Source organism: Barbatula barbatula (assembly GCF_947034865.1).
Source record: "Barbatula barbatula genome assembly, chromosome: 7".
NCBI lineage: Eukaryota > Metazoa > Chordata > Actinopteri > Cypriniformes > Nemacheilidae > Barbatula > Barbatula barbatula.
Genome location: NC_136770.1, coordinates 6,096,400 through 6,112,858, shown reverse-complemented (window position 1 = coordinate 6,112,858; position 16,459 = coordinate 6,096,400). Strand labels below are relative to the sequence as shown.

Genomic DNA, 16,459 nt, shown 5'->3' with positions numbered 1-16,459 from the left:
AGGGAAAAACCTCCAACACAGTAGAACATTGCCTTTTGTTTAAACTTCTTTGTTTATTAATAATAATGAGTAATTCTATATTTTATTTATTTATATATATATATATATATATATATATATATATATATATATATATATAAATATATTTGTATGTCTCCACATACGTTTTTTTATAAGCTTTGTCTATCAGCTGTATGATGTCACCGTATCACACTATCAAATCCTCTATTGGGAGACTGTGAAACAGAAAAATAGAAGCTTACTGATATTTGAACACATTTTTTTGAATGCAGACAGCCTTCCCCTGAATTATTTTAGACACATACAGACCCTATAGCTGTTTAAAATACCATACTGTATCATAACCCAAGGCACTTTATATGTACACAAATAAGGCCGGGGCTAGTTTTTACACGTCAATCATTTTACGGTTTTGTGCCAAAATTGCAAATCCACAAATATTTTTCCTATCGGTGGTTTCTATTTAGATTTTCAGTTCTAAAAATTGTTACATTTGTTTATTAAACTACAATGTAAAACTGCAATAGTGTCATTTTTGCATTATCTGTTAGAACAAATAAAACACAATAAACCCACACAGGCAAACATTAAAATCTGTACAATGAATGAAGTTTAATTTACATAATTTTCATACATTAATTATAATATATCTGTTGTCTAACACAATGGGCAAGTACAGTGCAAATGTTTAGTCGTTTTTCTTCATTGCATTAAAAAGTGTGAGAACTAGCCCCGGTCCCTTGAGGTAAGTTATAATATGTTTTTAATATTTTAATTCTTCCTGTTATAAAATGTCGTACTCTATTTATATGTCATGCTTTGGCAGCATTTTAAGAAACAGTCGGTTGAAATTGAAGAAGGAGATTCGATAAAGGCCATTGTGATGTATCGATAATGAGGCGTCTTTATTTCTAAAACATCAGTTGATCAGGTGAGGAGGGAAACCGACCATCTTCTGTGTGTGTGAGAGCGTTTGATCGGCCTTTCATATGCATATGCCGTGAGAACTCAAGATACGTTAAGCTTCGCTGTCCTCTCTTCACACTGTCTCTGTCTCTCTCTCTCTGGCTCTCGCTTTGTTCGACAGGTTCTTTGCTCTTTATTTGAAGAGTTCATTGAAAACCTGCTCGGCCTTTATCGGCTGTGAAGTTGTTGAATATCTAATGATGGAGGCCGTGAATCACCTCTGAAAGGTGAAATATCTGCCGCTCTGAGACTGAAGATTATAATGGTGTGTGTCCTCTAAAACAAAACACATGAATATATGGACGACCTATGATAATTCAAACCGTCTCTTTCGACGAGCACACACACGCTCACGTTCACACACTGGCGTTGGAAAACGTTCTTTAATTTGGCTACTTTTATTTGAGCATGGTCATTTCCAAGAGAAATTAAAAATTCCATAATACTCTTACAAAGACATTTTCAGGAAAGTTCTCGTGTAGTCAGTTACGGTATCTTACATTGAATTTCAACTGTCCTTATTCCACTTCGAACATAAAAAGTGGATCTTTTTTTTACCGCTTTTCAGTTGAAAATACAGTGATCTTACAATATTGTATCAAAATTTCCAAATTTTGGAATTTCCAATAACTGGAAAATAAAAGAACAGAAAAACAAAATTTTGCATTTCACAATTAATGTTTCAAAACACAATAAATGCTCTCATTAACTTCATGTTCCATTTTACTAAAATAGATCTATTTCTTGAGGAACTATAATACTGTACTGTACAGTATGAAATAAATAAAATTAGGAGATACAAAATGGGCCACATAAATAAGATGTCCTTAAAACCTACGAACAAAATGATGCAGTTCCGTTGTTTGGTGTAATACTGAGAACAAAATTGCACAAACATCATTGTAAACCAAAGAGCTGCTTGGCTGACGGAGAGAACGAGAACTGAGCGTTTGGTTCGGAGAGAGGGTCTCTCTTCTCCTTTTAACACTGAACAGGGTTGGCACTTCAGAAACGTGCTGATTAACAGGTTCGTCTATAAGGCAGCAACCTTACAAAGGCTTCATCTGACCTCGCCTGTTTATTTCCTCATTCTCTCTCCAACAGCCCCTTTAAGACTTCTTCAAAACAAACAGAATACTTTTACGTTCCTTCACATAAATTAGGTGACGAGGCCATAAAGTGTGTGTGGTGAGGGCAGAAACACGCATTAAATACTAATCGCCCGCAGATTCTTTTTTAACACTGTATAAATATACATCGGCGAATAATTGTTTTATTTCTGTAGTGATTATAGAAGCGGAGTGCAATTTTTTTTGTACAAGTTACTAGTTTGTGCTATAAATACTATGGAACACAGGATTTTAAGATGGTAGCACCACACATTTTTTAGGCCGTAATACTGTACAGTTAAAAAAAAATCATTTTATTCCTTTTCCTTTTTTCTTGTTTGCATAATGCAGCTTCTCAAACGTCCCCTGAACAAACAGTCTAGTCAGAACGCGGCCTGAGACGGCTAAACGGCGTCCTCCGCCGCGTCCTCGTGATCCGACTTGGATTCCGCCTTCCCGTCCATGGAGCTCTCGTCCATGGAGTGCTCGCCGTTCTCCTCGTAGTCCCTCATCGTGTCGCCGTCAGTGTCCATGCTTTTGTTCTCGCTCTCTTCCTCCTCCTCCTCGAACTCCTCGTCTCGCCGTCCCATCTTCACGAACGTTCCCTCCACCTCCTTCAAGCGCTCTCGTATGCTTCCGTTCAGTCCGTCTCTGAGGATGGGTTCTCTCTCCTGGTGCTCCGGGTATCCAGGCGGAGCGATGCCCTGCAAGTACGCCCGGTTCAGCAGCAGCTCCGTGGGCTCCAGGTGGCCCTTTTCTCGCGCCTCCCTCTCTGCCGCCTCTCGCTCCTCGGCTTCCCTCTTGCAGTACGAGTATCTGTGGTTCATGTGCTGGGAGTACGAGCCGGAATGCGAGAAGCGTTTGCCACATTTGTCGCACTGGTAGGGCTTTTCGCCCGAGTGCAGGCGACTGTGTTCGATCAAGTGATGCTTGTGTTTGAAGGCCTTCTTACAGATCTGACACTGGTGCGGTCGTTTACCTGCGGAAACACATGAAAACAGACGAGACGTCATGAGCGAGCGCTCCGGCAGGCACCAACGCATTACATTTTACAACACTAACCAAAATCAACTGCAAATAATAGGGGAAACTAAACGGTTCGGATGAAAAACAAGCGAAAACAATCGAATACAGTCGTGTGTCATGAGTGTTTGTCTTCTCTGGTTGCAGTTCTGCTCGACGTGCCGTCTGTGCGAGCATTTGTGTATTTACTTTGTAACATTCCCTCACAGAAGTGAAGCGTGAAGCGGTGAGCCAACACAGAGCCGCACCGCAACGACGCTGCAACATAAATAAACCATCGCAAACCAAACAAACACACAAGAGCTGTGGCGCAGGAACAAACAAATAAAGACTGAACGAGGGTTTCCTGCAGCGTAACTCAGATGGACAAAGTTGCGAGCTGCACTACGTGTGACGCGATCACGTCCAGATATCAGAGGGTGAGGAAGAAAGTGAAAGGGTCAGATTTGAAAGGGAGAGAGGGTTTGGAGAGAAAAAGGCACAGAAAGTGACAAAACAAACCAGCTATTTAAATGAGGGGATGGAATGATTGTTTCGCCTTCACAGATACTTTCAATTATTTGTTGTTAATATGATACTACAGGTAAGAGTCACATCAGGTTTTTTCGAGGATTTCTAATGCCACTAACAATGTTCAGTTTAAACTGTCCTTTAATAGTTCGTCAGTTAATAGTTTAATTAAATTGTTTTTCAACCTTTCCTGACAATTGTATATGTATTAAAATGATCAAGGTAAACATTACAATGTAGTTTTATATTAGTGCAAATAAAACGTATATATTTTAAACCATTTTGTCTTCTTTTAATTCTAGAAGAAACTTATTGATATACATTTAGGAGAAAATACATAAATACGGAGTTATCAAAAATATATGATTGTTTGAACTGTTCTGCTCAGTGCCGGTCTGAACCTCACAGTTATGCTGTGACACACAACTGCAGCTGGATGAGAGCTCCACACAAACAAGAGCAGGAATGCACAGCCATAATACACTATCGCCCAAATGCAGAAGAGAGAGAGAGAGACGGGGGGATTCATGTCAGACTGTGCGTGGTGATGCAATAAAGAGAAAGAAACAGTGTGTGTGTGTGTGTCTTCTCTTAATGTACTTTTACTCTGTTCCTCACACTGGTTATCAAAAAATGATCACAAAGTTCTACTAAATCCATCCACACATCGGTAACCAAATTTCAGTTTTTTATCTGCTGCACATTTGAGACAAATATAAATTGTGATTTTTTTTGGGAGGGGGTATGAGTTATAATTGAATAATTGTTATTATTTGTAAGTAAAGCACACAGCAAGTCAAATAGCCTGTTATGATTGCTTTGTGCCTATAGATTAATCTGGCTGCTTTGACTATTTTTTACATATTTATAAAGAAAATATTTTTTCACCTTGTGTTACACTACATAACTTACAAATAAATAATAAATAAGTAATTATTTAATTACATAAGTATTTATGTTATTGTTGTTTTGTTTCATTTTAGTGATAATGGTAAAAATAACAAAGACCCCAATTAATAATTTATCATATGTATTAATAAAATGCGTAAAGATCATGCATTAAACTTAATCTTCAATTGCAAAGACTATTATTCGAATATTATACATTTTGTTTGTATATTTGGTTTAACATTTGCGTAATGTTATTGCTAATTCAGCACAATGTCATTCTCGTGTTTGTTCTATAGAAATTAAATTTACAATCCTCTCACTGACTGTCAACAGGAGAGAAACTTAAGAAGGGGGAAAAGAAAAGTTAACATGATTGAGGGAAAAATCAAGAGAAAGAGAAACAGCAGTAGTGTGAATATCTGACGCGAGTTAGACAGACAGTTATTCAATAATGGTGTCTAGAACAGTATATATATATATATACCTGTGTGCTCATATTTGTGTCTGAGGAGGGAACTGCTCTTCTGGAATGTTTTGTCGCAAAGGTCACACGCGTACATACCACTTTCTGTCTTCTTAATCTTCTTCCTGGACAGACAGGCCTCTGGGTCGGCCATATCATCTAGACTGCTCAGATAATCTGCTGTCCCGTCGAGAAGCTCAGTCTGGAGAGAGAAGACCATCATTAGCTCTGGTACTGTCAGCACACCACATCAATATAACAACAATTAAAAAGACTGAAAATATTTTTTGTTCTAAACGATATTGCACATATCTAAACATGTTTGTAAAGTTGAATCAGAATTGATTTTGAGTATAAACATCCTTAAAACGAGATCAATTCTGAATTATTTTTGTTTATTATGACTTGTTATTCCAACTGAATTCATTTAAAAAATAAATATTCAGCTTTAATAAATATTTCTTCCAGATACCCCCCCACTAGTTTTAAGCATTAAAAGGAAACATCAAGGGCCACAAATCCAGAACAAAAACTTACATTCCCAATTTGGGATAAAATGTCCATTTCAGAATTGCTTGTTTTCCCCAATAGTGAACAATATTTAATGTTTCACTTTTTAACAATTCAACCAATTAAAAAATTGTTTTGCTTAAAGTGCAGCCTTTTCTTCGAAACGAGAATTAACATTGAAATATTTGCAACCTGAAAAGCAATGTAAAGACAGGATATTGCAAATGAGGCCTTTCTCTCTGAGGTTTCTTAATCGCACCTTATTCCATATATTTGCATTCAAATTTGGTTTAATTTCATACATGAAAGGGTGTTAGCGCAGTATTTATCTGAGCAGAGATTACCCCGATAGGCTTAAACTTAAATTAATGGGGAAAAAATATTATTACATTAGAAGCTAATAACAATATGAGGAGAGGCTTGGCGGGGCATATTGCCACAGTCCTCTAATTTCGAGCGGTAATGATTAAATCAAGAGAGGCTCGGAAATGGCCGAAAAGGCAGTGCCGGTGCCCTCATTAAGGACAGTCGCTTTGGACTGACAATACTTGTGCGCGGTCTCTTTTTAAAAGCTCTCCGCTATCGTTCCGCTATCAATTTAAGCTAAATGCCCTTAGCTGTATTTTAAAAATCTAATTTAATAACTTAGAATAGGAAACATTATTAATACTTTTTATCAGAATGGTTTCACCGATGTTAAACAGCCTTCAGCGCCGAGATGTAATGAACATGGGGAGTGTGCATTATTAATCTTAATACTCAAAATCATTTGAGCTTTTCTTGCTGTAGAAATTCACAAAAAAGGGAGCAGAAAGGAAAAGGGCACAGGAATTGAAAGATACGTCTGACTTGCTAGGTCTCGTAATCTTTTTCTCACACCTGAGACAGGAAAGAGAATGAAGGCGCCACGGGGCTCTCGTACACGAGCGCTCGGAGCACCTGCCACTTTGAATCTGTTTCCTGCTCTCGTTTCTCTGGACGAGCCAATCGAGGGCTGGCAACAGAACCATGGCGCTATAAGAGCGTGTGTACAGCACTAGAGGCGATGACGTCTGCTGCAGGTTCACTCTCATCAGCCGCTGGGCGTAAGGTGAGCTCCCCTCTCCCACTCTGAGTGGCTTTTAATTAGTGTCTCAAAGAACAGGAGCTCCACTCACACCCACCCGCCAACCAGAGGGCTGGAGAAAGACATGAGGCTTTATTAAAAAGAGTTTAGTCTGTTATTTACCTGGAACCCTGGTTTCCTCTGGTATTTTCTTCTCTGCTGCATCTCGGCGAAGCTGGCCGCCCCCGCCGCATACGTGTAGGCCATGTGTGGCAAAAAGCTTATCTGGTCGAGGCTCGGGTAAGGTCTAAGCCCTGGCAGACTGGCTTGCACGGGGGGCATGAACGTGGGGGGTGGAAATGCGCTTTGGGGCGGCAGGGAGGTGTACAGGGGTTTGGCAGCAAAGGGGTTCAGACCAAACATGGGACTTGAGCTTTTCTCCAGATTGTTGTTTGCATTGGGGCTGCCAAACTCCTTCTTAGAGAGATAAGCCAAGTCAAGCGGCTCGTCAGCGTGCTCGCGTGGCGTCATGACATGGTTGTTTTCAATGGAGATGCTGTTGAGTTTGAGTCGGCTCTTCACAGTCAAGATATGCTTTGACTCCCTCATGAGCTTTGGAAAGGAGAGGTCCAGTGGTTCGGCCTGCAGGTCCTCGGAGGTGAAACTGTTGGGCGTGTAAGAACTAGTGTGAGAGTTTTTGGAGGAGGCGGACGACAGGTTGAGTGGGGATGGCGTGTTGCTTCTGGAATGATCCAGCTTCTCCCCCAGTGGCTTGTGGTTGGAAAACTGGGGTGTTTTGGAAAGCCTGAGAGGGGTGTCACAGTTATTATTATGAAGCTCGGGGATGGATGGGGATGTGATGCGATCAGGCCCTTTGATCAGGGACATCGGAGACCGAATGCCTAAAGAGTCTTTAGTGGGGGTGTGCACAGAGATTGCGTGACCCGTCTCCGCGTAGTTCCTGTCTAACGGAGGAGTCCTGGAATTGTTGTACTGAAAGATTTTTCTTTGTTCAAACCACTCTTTCACAAACTCCTGTGGAAGTCCGACTGCTATGGAGATTTTTAGCAGTTCTTCCGAGTTGGGCTCCATGTTCATGGCGAAATAAGCTTTGAGCACTGACATGTGGTCCTTAAAGGGACTGATGAGCCTGTTGCTGCCCTTCTCAGGGATGATGGAGGGGTACAGGAGGCCGTGTTTCTCAGCAAAGAAGCCGCTTTTGTTGGTCGTGGCATTTTGAGCGGGTTGAAGCACAGCTTTGATTTCCTCATTCATCTTGCAAAGGTAACGCTCGTGCTGGTGCAGGGGAATAGGACCAGGGAAGGTCTCTTTGCAATACTGACAGGAGAAGGGTGTAAACATTAGATTACCGTTCTCGAGGGATTTCTCCTCTGTGACTATATCGAGCATGTGATTCGCCTTCTCTTTCTTGATATTGCTGATTTGTCTCTTAGAGTCTGTGGTCAAGCTCTGAAGGCAGGCTTTGGCTTCGTTGACTTTCTCTAGCGTGTAGTCTATGATGCTTTTCGTCGCACCATTGTGACTGATGAGCGGAAGAGTGTTCTGGGGTCCAGTGGGTGAGGTGAGCCCCTGCTTCTGTTCCTCTATGTGGGTTCCCAGCTCCTTCATGTAGGCCTTCAGCTTGGAGATCTCCTCCGGCTTGCAGTCCATCTTTTGTCGACAAACGGTGTTATCCACGATCTGCAGGACCTTTTGTACTTCACTAAAGTTGTTTCCCAGGGACGGGTATCCCAGAATCTGCCCCTCCATACCCATGCCCAAATGCTGAAGGGGACTGGGGGAGTTATGAATGCCCAGCGGGCTGCCTCCCCTCATGCCACCGTTCAGGAAGGGGCTACCCGCGCCGTAACCGTGAGAGGCCATCATCAGCTTATAGTCGTTGAAGTCCAGTGGTTCAGATTTGATGTTGAGATGGTTTGAGTGGTCCTGCAGGCCGAGGGGTTTTCCGTTTTCCAGTTTGTGTCGGAGCTGCGTTATGGCAGTGTTCGTAGGGGAGGAAGATGCAGAGGTCGGAGATGAACCCGTCTTCATGTTGTTCCTCACCCTGCCGTTGATGGCGATCAGTCCGATGCATTTCTTACTGCTTATGTGTGAACTGTATGAGCCAGAGTGAGAGAATCTCTTCTTACAGTTTGGGCATTCATATGGCTTCTCACCTAGAGCAGAGAGAAAAATTATTGTTAAGAACCACATCAATTCAATTTCTACAGCGCTTTCACAAATGCGCACTATATGTAATCATTCAGATATATTTTTGTTGTTGTTTTGAAATAATGACAAAATATAAAAAAGGATACAAAAATATGACCTAGTGAGCAAAGTGAATGCAACTATGTAAAAATGTACACAGGGTGCATGGACAGTGGTAGTAAACAAAAAAAGTTAATTTGCATAATACAATACAGTATGTTCATTTTAGACTTTAAAACAGTTAAAATGACTTCATTATTTATTATTCATTGTAAATAACAATTAAGTATATATGGGATTGTAGTGGAAAAGTTGCATTCAAAATAATATTAAGAACAATTTATAGAACATTCACCTTTTACAGACCACCAGATTTTTCTCTGATGTAGAAAAACAACCCCAAATAGTGAAGTGATTAAAAAAACCTATGTCACGTACCACTGTGTATCCGCAGGTGCTCCTTGAGATGGTGTTTATATTTGAAGGCCTTGCCACATTCAGTGCATTTGAACTTGCGGTTTCCAGACCCCTGGTTTAGCATCTGGTGCTGTGGAGAAGACAATATTTACATGAATATTATTTTCACAAACACACACAGGCAAGATTTCAGCTAATCATTTCATGGAGGCCAAACGGGTCCTAATGTAGAGTGGCATCTTGCGAATAAAAACCTCCTAGATTTACATGTACTATTTTTTTTCTCACTACTCAGCCAGAAATGTTCCACTTTTACTAATTCAGCATAAACATTCAAATTCAATCCAGCATATCTAAGCAACATGTCCTTCAGACACCTGAGCAAACAGTTCATTACTCAAAAAGGTGGGCTCGCGTAAATGTTGCAATTTCATAATTGGACGCAAATTTGCAGACTGTTTAAAGTCTTCAAACGTCTCTTTAATAAGCCGTGAATGCTGCTCGTAGGCAAGCACTTCATTTGCTGTTCAAAGGTAGAACACGAGAACTGCGCCCCTCGCATTTGCAATTCAAAGCAGAGCCTCTAAAATCAAAATATAATAACAATAACAACAACAACAACAATACGGGCGTCGGTGCGGAGAAGCGGAGAGCGCACCAGGCGAACACAATTAATTCAGAGTGGGAGGTGAGCATGTCAAACGGGCAGAGGAACACAAAAGGCCTGTGAGTGCCGCCCATGATCGGCTCCGACAACTGGTGGGGAAGAGAGAGAGGCCCGCATTCCGCTGGAGACAGATGGCATAAAGCGCAGGATACAGAGAGAATTGTTCAAACAGCGGCAACCTTCGAACATCAAGCGGGGAGCGCGCGGCCCACGGCGGGAGGGACCCGACCGTTCGGTCATATGCTGCCGAGCAGCATAAACAAACAGCGACAGCTGCTTTAAGCCCCCCACCTTCCCTCCGAGGACCCAGGCAGGTTTAGTCCCACCACCCTCGATATGTCACCCCGCCGCCCTAATTGTGACTGGCAGAGGAGAGGAGAGGGATTTGCGCGCCCGCCGCGATACTCTCGCGTTATGCGTGTCAAGCATGGTGTGGGTGGGGCATTTGATTGTATATTTGCATTCGATAGGGCTTAGCTGAGCTTTAGCGGTAACGCAGGCTCAAGAATACATGAGGAGCGCTCCATATTTCCGTCTCCTGCACGTTCGGACAATCGCGGTCTGATTTCAACAGCTTTACGATTTTCTGAAAAACAGGGAGTTTTTAACAAGAAAGTCTTTCAACTGAAGCACACAAACAAAGAGCAACAAATAGGAAGTAATTTGTGGATTAGGGAGGTCACGGGTGCAGAATGGGCCATCTGTTCATGTTTTGAGCGGCCCGTGGCGTCAGGTGAAGAAGTTGGCAGCTTGTCGCGTATCGAATCATTCTGTTCTCGTCAGAACGTCATTTGTGAGAGATAAAAGAGCTACTGTATCTCATATCGCACGACTACGAGAATAATTCTGATGCTACGATAAGTCTTAAGTGGCTTTGAGAGACCCGGTTGTATCGTTTGATTTTACATAAAGCTGCTTTATCGGTCAGGGGAGACTCTGCGTATCCACCTGTGCGTTAAGGGAATCCTTCTATCAATCCGATAACTTCAACAGCCCACATCATGTGTTTAAATAATGTCGGTACAGACTGTTAAGAAGCAAACGCTAAGCGCCCGGTGTACATGTATCATTTACGCAAATGGAAATCGTGATGTGTTACTCTGTCATCGCGGAGAGTTTTAGAGAACATAAAAAAGAAAACCTAAAGAGCGGATACAATTTCTAAATTGGAAATTAACATAGTCATTGGATCGTGAATATAAGACTGCCGTATCATATCAGAGGAGGCCATCAAAAAACCATTTAGACCTCAATTAAAGCTATAACCATTAAAAGATCTGCATCTTCAAAATGCCATGAAAAATTAATAATGATTGCCAATCAAAACGATATCTTTTCTCTGAGGGAATACAGCACATTAGAGCTCAGGGAAAGAGAGAAACAGAGGAAGTGCAGTTCACCTGATCTCGTCCTGGCTTGTGTGTGGCCATATGTCTCTCCAGCTGAGTGCGGTAGGCGAACGTGTAGCTGCACAGAGGGCAGGCAAAGTTCTCCTCGTTCTTCTCGTGCCTGTACTTGATGTGCTCCTTTAGGGAAGTCAAGCGCTTGTAGCCGCGGTCACAGTAGGGGCAGGTCAACAGTTGGGCGAAAGCATCTGGAGTTCCAGGTGGCAGGTCTGCGGCAGAGGGAGGGGCAGAGAGGTCAGCAAACTGACGGCACAGAGCGGGCGTTGTGCCCGGTGCGGTATGAGGTGGTATCTGTACAATCTGCTCCGCTGTGTGCCATTGCGAAGGTTGGCACTGCCACCCATACGCGCGCTCACACCGATGCATCTACACGCTCAAATTCGCACCGTTTGCCGTGTTTTGCTCATGGGCTTTAGGTGATAAAAGAAATATAACAGATAACAGGTTTTAAAGGCTATTTTTAACAGGTATCTACAATAATTTGACTGATAATTTGATAGTTTAACTAGTGGGTCAAAACAAACATAGATATACATCGTATTTAAAGAATCCATATATACAAAATATAGGTTTGGACCAACAAGAGCGTTTGGTGACATCAGCCAAATGTAAAAAAGTATTAGAGAGAGCAAGTCATTCAGTTTATAAATCAATACAAAGACAAAATAATTGTTTTTCTTTTAATTTTCTATGATAAGCAGTTCTAGTACAGCGTTGATGGCATTAGCTTTCCATTGGATCGTGGGCTATCATTGGCTAAAAGCAGCTCTTTCTTGTGCTTTGATATAAACATGGACACTGTTCAGCACAAAACTGGCAGCATCTGAAGCCAGTTGCGCTCTCCGTTTTAATCGCTCCCAGTGGCTCGCACATCTAATTCTTCACACGGTCTTCATAAGAGAGGTATGTGGCATAATGCCCCTAAACCCCCCTCCAGAAGAGAAATTTAGAGTTTCTGATTTCACCACTCAGACAGCTGCACCTCGATCTTAAGGTAAACACTCGGCTTCCGGCCAATCAGACTCCAGCAACAGCTGCCCGTGTTATCGACCGGCTGGGCGGCATTCTCACCGTTCTCCTCGTGTCCGTTGGCTTCGGGCGTGGCAAGGCGGGAACGGGAAAGCTCCTCGGGCGCTTCGGGGTAGATGATGGCGGTGTCGCCCCTCTGGAGGTATTCTGCAATACTGACCACGTGACTTTCGCTGTCCAGTTTACGCTTCCCGAAGAAATCCTCAAACGCAGGCACGCAATGCACACCCTTCACTAGAAAGAGAGAGAAAGCAAGAGAGTTCAAGTAAGAACCGGACTCGAGCATGTGAAAAATATGGTGCACTGGAAGGTGACGGAAACATGTAGCAACAGCTGTGATAAAAGGAACGGAGAAACATTAGAGGAACGTTCTGGGAAGGATATGTCTAAATTACTGCCTTATCTAGCCACCTAATGGCCACTAAAATAAGAAATATTACTTAATCTAACCGGAGAACCATTCGAATCATGGAAAAGCTTTTAACAATAAACCTTTTTTTCTACTTTTAACCGTATTAGAGGCAGTCAGACAAGGAGGAAATGATGTTTGCCGTAACCCCGACATCACTTCCTAGTTCTCCAATCAAACTCTTGACCAGGCACATTCGGATAATTCCATTACACATTAGACAACATTTTTGATGTGAAGATACATCATGATGGAACTGCACATTTTGTTTCAATATAAAAATCTCAGAGGCAAGAAGAATCACTATGAATTGCATTTGGCGAGATAGCAATGAGATTAAATGGAGAGCAAATGGAGAAGAAGCTTCTCTGTGAATCTCCAACTGTTTTCAATCAAATGATTTACTTAGATTTTCAAATCTATCCGGATTATTCGCTATTATTAAATATGCAAAAGAGCAGATCGTGTATTTCAGCCTAAGGTGTGAAGCACAACGTTCATTGTGAGTGTGTTTACTAAAGAATTAAAAAAAATACAGGCAGAGCCTGTATAACAGAGGATACGATGTATGAGTTTATTATCAAACAGAGAATAAAAGCCGTCTCCACTTCTAATTCATCAGACAAGTTAAATATTACGGAGGAGGGTTTGACTTCACTTTTATAAGCTACCTTTTAATTAGAGGGAGCTTGTGTAAGATATAAACACTGCAGTGAGGTTTGTCTGACAGTAAACATTTTATCGTCTCATTTGTGCAAAGGTCGAGCCGCTGAGCTGTGTCGCTGTCAAAAATGTCTTGAAAATGTCAGAGAGCCGCCAGCCCTTTAACATTATTTAACACGGCGAACGATTTGGCTCTCATTACTATACCTGCCTCACGAACAACGCGTTACCGCTGTGGCTTCAGCAACGTACATGATCTAAACAAATCGAGTTTACTTGCAAATTGGATTCGGGCTCGAAATGCGATTTGAGGGAGGTAGAGCTCACGAAAGTCAACGTTCTAATGTTTCTTTCCATTTCACTCCTGTTGCTTGAGAACGGCCCAGCTGTGGAAGAACATTGTGGGCCGTACACACAAGAGACAAGCTGTTTATCTCTGAAGTGTGTGTCTAACATTAGAAAGCTTTATTAAAACTACACCCTCACAGAGAAACAGTTGTTCCTTCAGAACTGTCGAGGGCTACAACATGAGATGAGATTCCCAGTGTTTTTATTGCAATCTACAACTGTTAATAGAAAAGGTCAAATTTGGGCATAATAATGAAAGTGCCCTTACACCCCATCCATACGGAGCGAGCGTCCATGCAGCCAATAATGTATGTAGACCTTAAGTCTATACAGATGATCTGATCACAATCGGTACTGAATTATTTCCAGACATAAAACCAGAACGTATCGCTCATTAATATCTAGTTTACATGCTAAACTCTCCGAGATATCTGGCCACTAACTTTGTCAATTCCAGTGACTTGATCTAATGAATGGCAAGGTTCATTAACTTTATTAAAAATGTCAAGCAAATAAAATACACACGTGACTGACCTGTTCCATTCCCAACTGATGGCAAATTGGCATCAGGCCCCATGCTGTCATAGTCACCCTTCAGTTCATCTGTGAACAAGACAGACAGACAGGCACCGAGAGAGAGAGAGAGAAAGAGAGAGAGAGAGAGAGAGAGAGAGAGAGAGAGAGAGAGAGGGGGGGGAGAAAAAGAGCAAGAGGTGAATCTAGTGATACACACAGTTGGACTGAAACATGCCATTCTGCATCATATTTACATTGACAACAGTCACACACACATACACAGCTGAGAAGCGAGGCGAACGCTCTGGGAAACAAACTACAGCAAACTCAAAGATCAGGGCAAGAATGTTCAGTCCACCTGAACAAGCAAACAGAGAGAGAGAGAGAGAGAGAGAGAGAGAGAGAGAGAGAGAGAGAGAGAGAGAGAGAGAGAGAATATGTGTCTTATGTGGACGTCTCTGATCTTCGGTGTTTAATTAGATCCGTTCTGTGTCTTTGGCACAGAAACGAGAAAATAAAATCTTTGATTAAATGATTGACAGCATAAAGAACACCAATACAAAAATGACACGCACAACTGCCGCACACACACAATCAATTAAAAATCACATGTGAATATAAAACATTTCTCATTGTGGTCTTCATTATAAAACAGCTTGTCGAGTTGAACCGCTTCACTCAGAAATGTAAAACAATGTATGTTGACAACCTATCAACTTTTCCCACGTTTTCAAATGCTTCTTTCATGAAACGTGTAGTTGGTAATCGTGTGACTCCCTTCATCTGTCTCCATGTCTTTTTCATCCTGCTGTTAAAAACGTGCTGTGAGATCATAGTTTGGATTTTTCTCTTTGTGCCTCTTTCTTCTTTCTATCAGCTATACTATCAGTGTTTTGCATGAACGCTGGGTAAATATTCCAGTAGGATGAGAGCTAGCTCCACATACACACACACACATACTGTACACAATAACACACACGCTCTCTCTCTCTCTCTCTAACTCTGTTTGAGCGCTAAGGGAGTCGTGCTCTTGTCTCAGGCTGATAAATCAGTTTTGAGGTGGTTGGTAAGTAAACAGACCTTTAAAGACAACCCTGTTGAATCTCTTTCTCCTCACGATTTCACTCCATTCATACGGTTTACTTTCAAAACATTCCCGTCTGTACGGGCCGTTAGCTCGCTCTCTGAAAACACGCGGCTCCCGTCTGAGGAGGAGGGCCCTCCGAGGACCTTGGAGGGGCCCAGAGAAAGTATGAAGAACAACAGCGAGACAAGGGCAGGTGATTAATTTAAAGTCTCTATCACTGATAACAATGTCACACACTGGTGAAGGACATTATGGGATACAAGAATGAGTCAAGGACAATACCAGCACCGAAATCTGAGTGACCGGAGCAAACAGACGAGAAGGAGAGCATGATGGGCTGATCTCAACACAGAGTTATGCGCTGAGGTACCAATACAGACAGGCCGGCACCAAGCGCATGAAAAAGTCCCGAATGTAAAAGAAGAGTGCCCCCAAGTTTGGAAAGAGAGCACAAAAGAAAGAAAGAAAGAGAGAGAGAGAGAGAGAGAGAGAGAGAGAGAGAGAGAGAGAGAGATTTTGGCTTCTTTCTTCAGACCTGATGAACGTCACATCAGCAGTGTAGAAACACCCGTGGTTTTATCACAACACACACACACATTGAAGGATTTCAGCAGAAGAATCACAGACATCCAGACTCCACAAGGTTTTATCAAATTATAGGAATGTTCCAGGTTCAACAGTTTTGGCGTAATGTTAATTACAGATTTCTTTGGCCTATAGCTTTTTATTGGAAAAGATAGTTGAGAAACGACAGAAAATCAGGCATTGTGAAAGAGAAGGAGACTGAGAAAAGCACCACAAGATTGGACTCGGGTTGACAAAAGCATTATTTTTGACATGCAGCCCACTTTAACATCAGTTTTTTTATTAAACTTACAAGATTAGGGAGTTCTGCAAATGCATTCTTTAGAATCGGTTACTTCAAAGTGGATTGGGAGTGAAGCAATAGTGAATTCCATCACACGTGAAAACGACTCTGATTGGTCAATTTCAGAGTTGGGGTCATGAGGTCCAGCGTTCAAAAACGTCGGACTGAGGCAACAACACTTGAAATCTCCAAAGTGCAGCGATGGGTTGTAAATAATGAAGCCAGCTGCTCTCATCCAGGAATACGTGCAGGGTTTTTTTGGTGGCTGTATTAAATTTTTAGACTCCTGAACGCCCTCTC

The 16,459-nt window shown here is 42.0% G+C and overlaps 1 protein-coding gene across 3 annotated transcripts in view; it reads right to left on the bottom strand.

Moving 5' to 3' along the window:
• Positions 1-616: 616 nt before the first annotated feature.
• Positions 617-16,459, bottom strand: part of zeb2b (zinc finger E-box binding homeobox 2b) — a 55,704-nt gene continuing 39,861 nt past the window's right edge. For 2 of the 3 annotated variants that reach the window (XM_079460367.1, XM_079460366.1), the window contains 7 exons: positions 14,223-14,291; positions 12,311-12,502; positions 11,234-11,448; positions 9,188-9,296; positions 6,722-8,715; positions 5,083-5,185; positions 617-3,075 (listed from right to left, as the gene is read on the bottom strand). In XM_079460367.1, coding sequence (XP_079316493.1) covers positions 2,501-3,075; positions 5,083-5,185; positions 6,722-8,715; positions 9,188-9,296; positions 11,234-11,448; positions 12,311-12,502; positions 14,223-14,291 — 3,257 coding nt within the window. In that variant the 3' untranslated portion in view covers positions 617-2,500. Of the gene's footprint in view, positions 3,076-5,004; positions 5,186-6,721; positions 8,716-9,187; positions 9,297-11,233; positions 11,449-12,310; positions 12,503-14,222; positions 14,292-16,459 lie in introns of all 3 variants that reach the window. The other variant, XM_079460365.1, reaches the window with a different exon arrangement.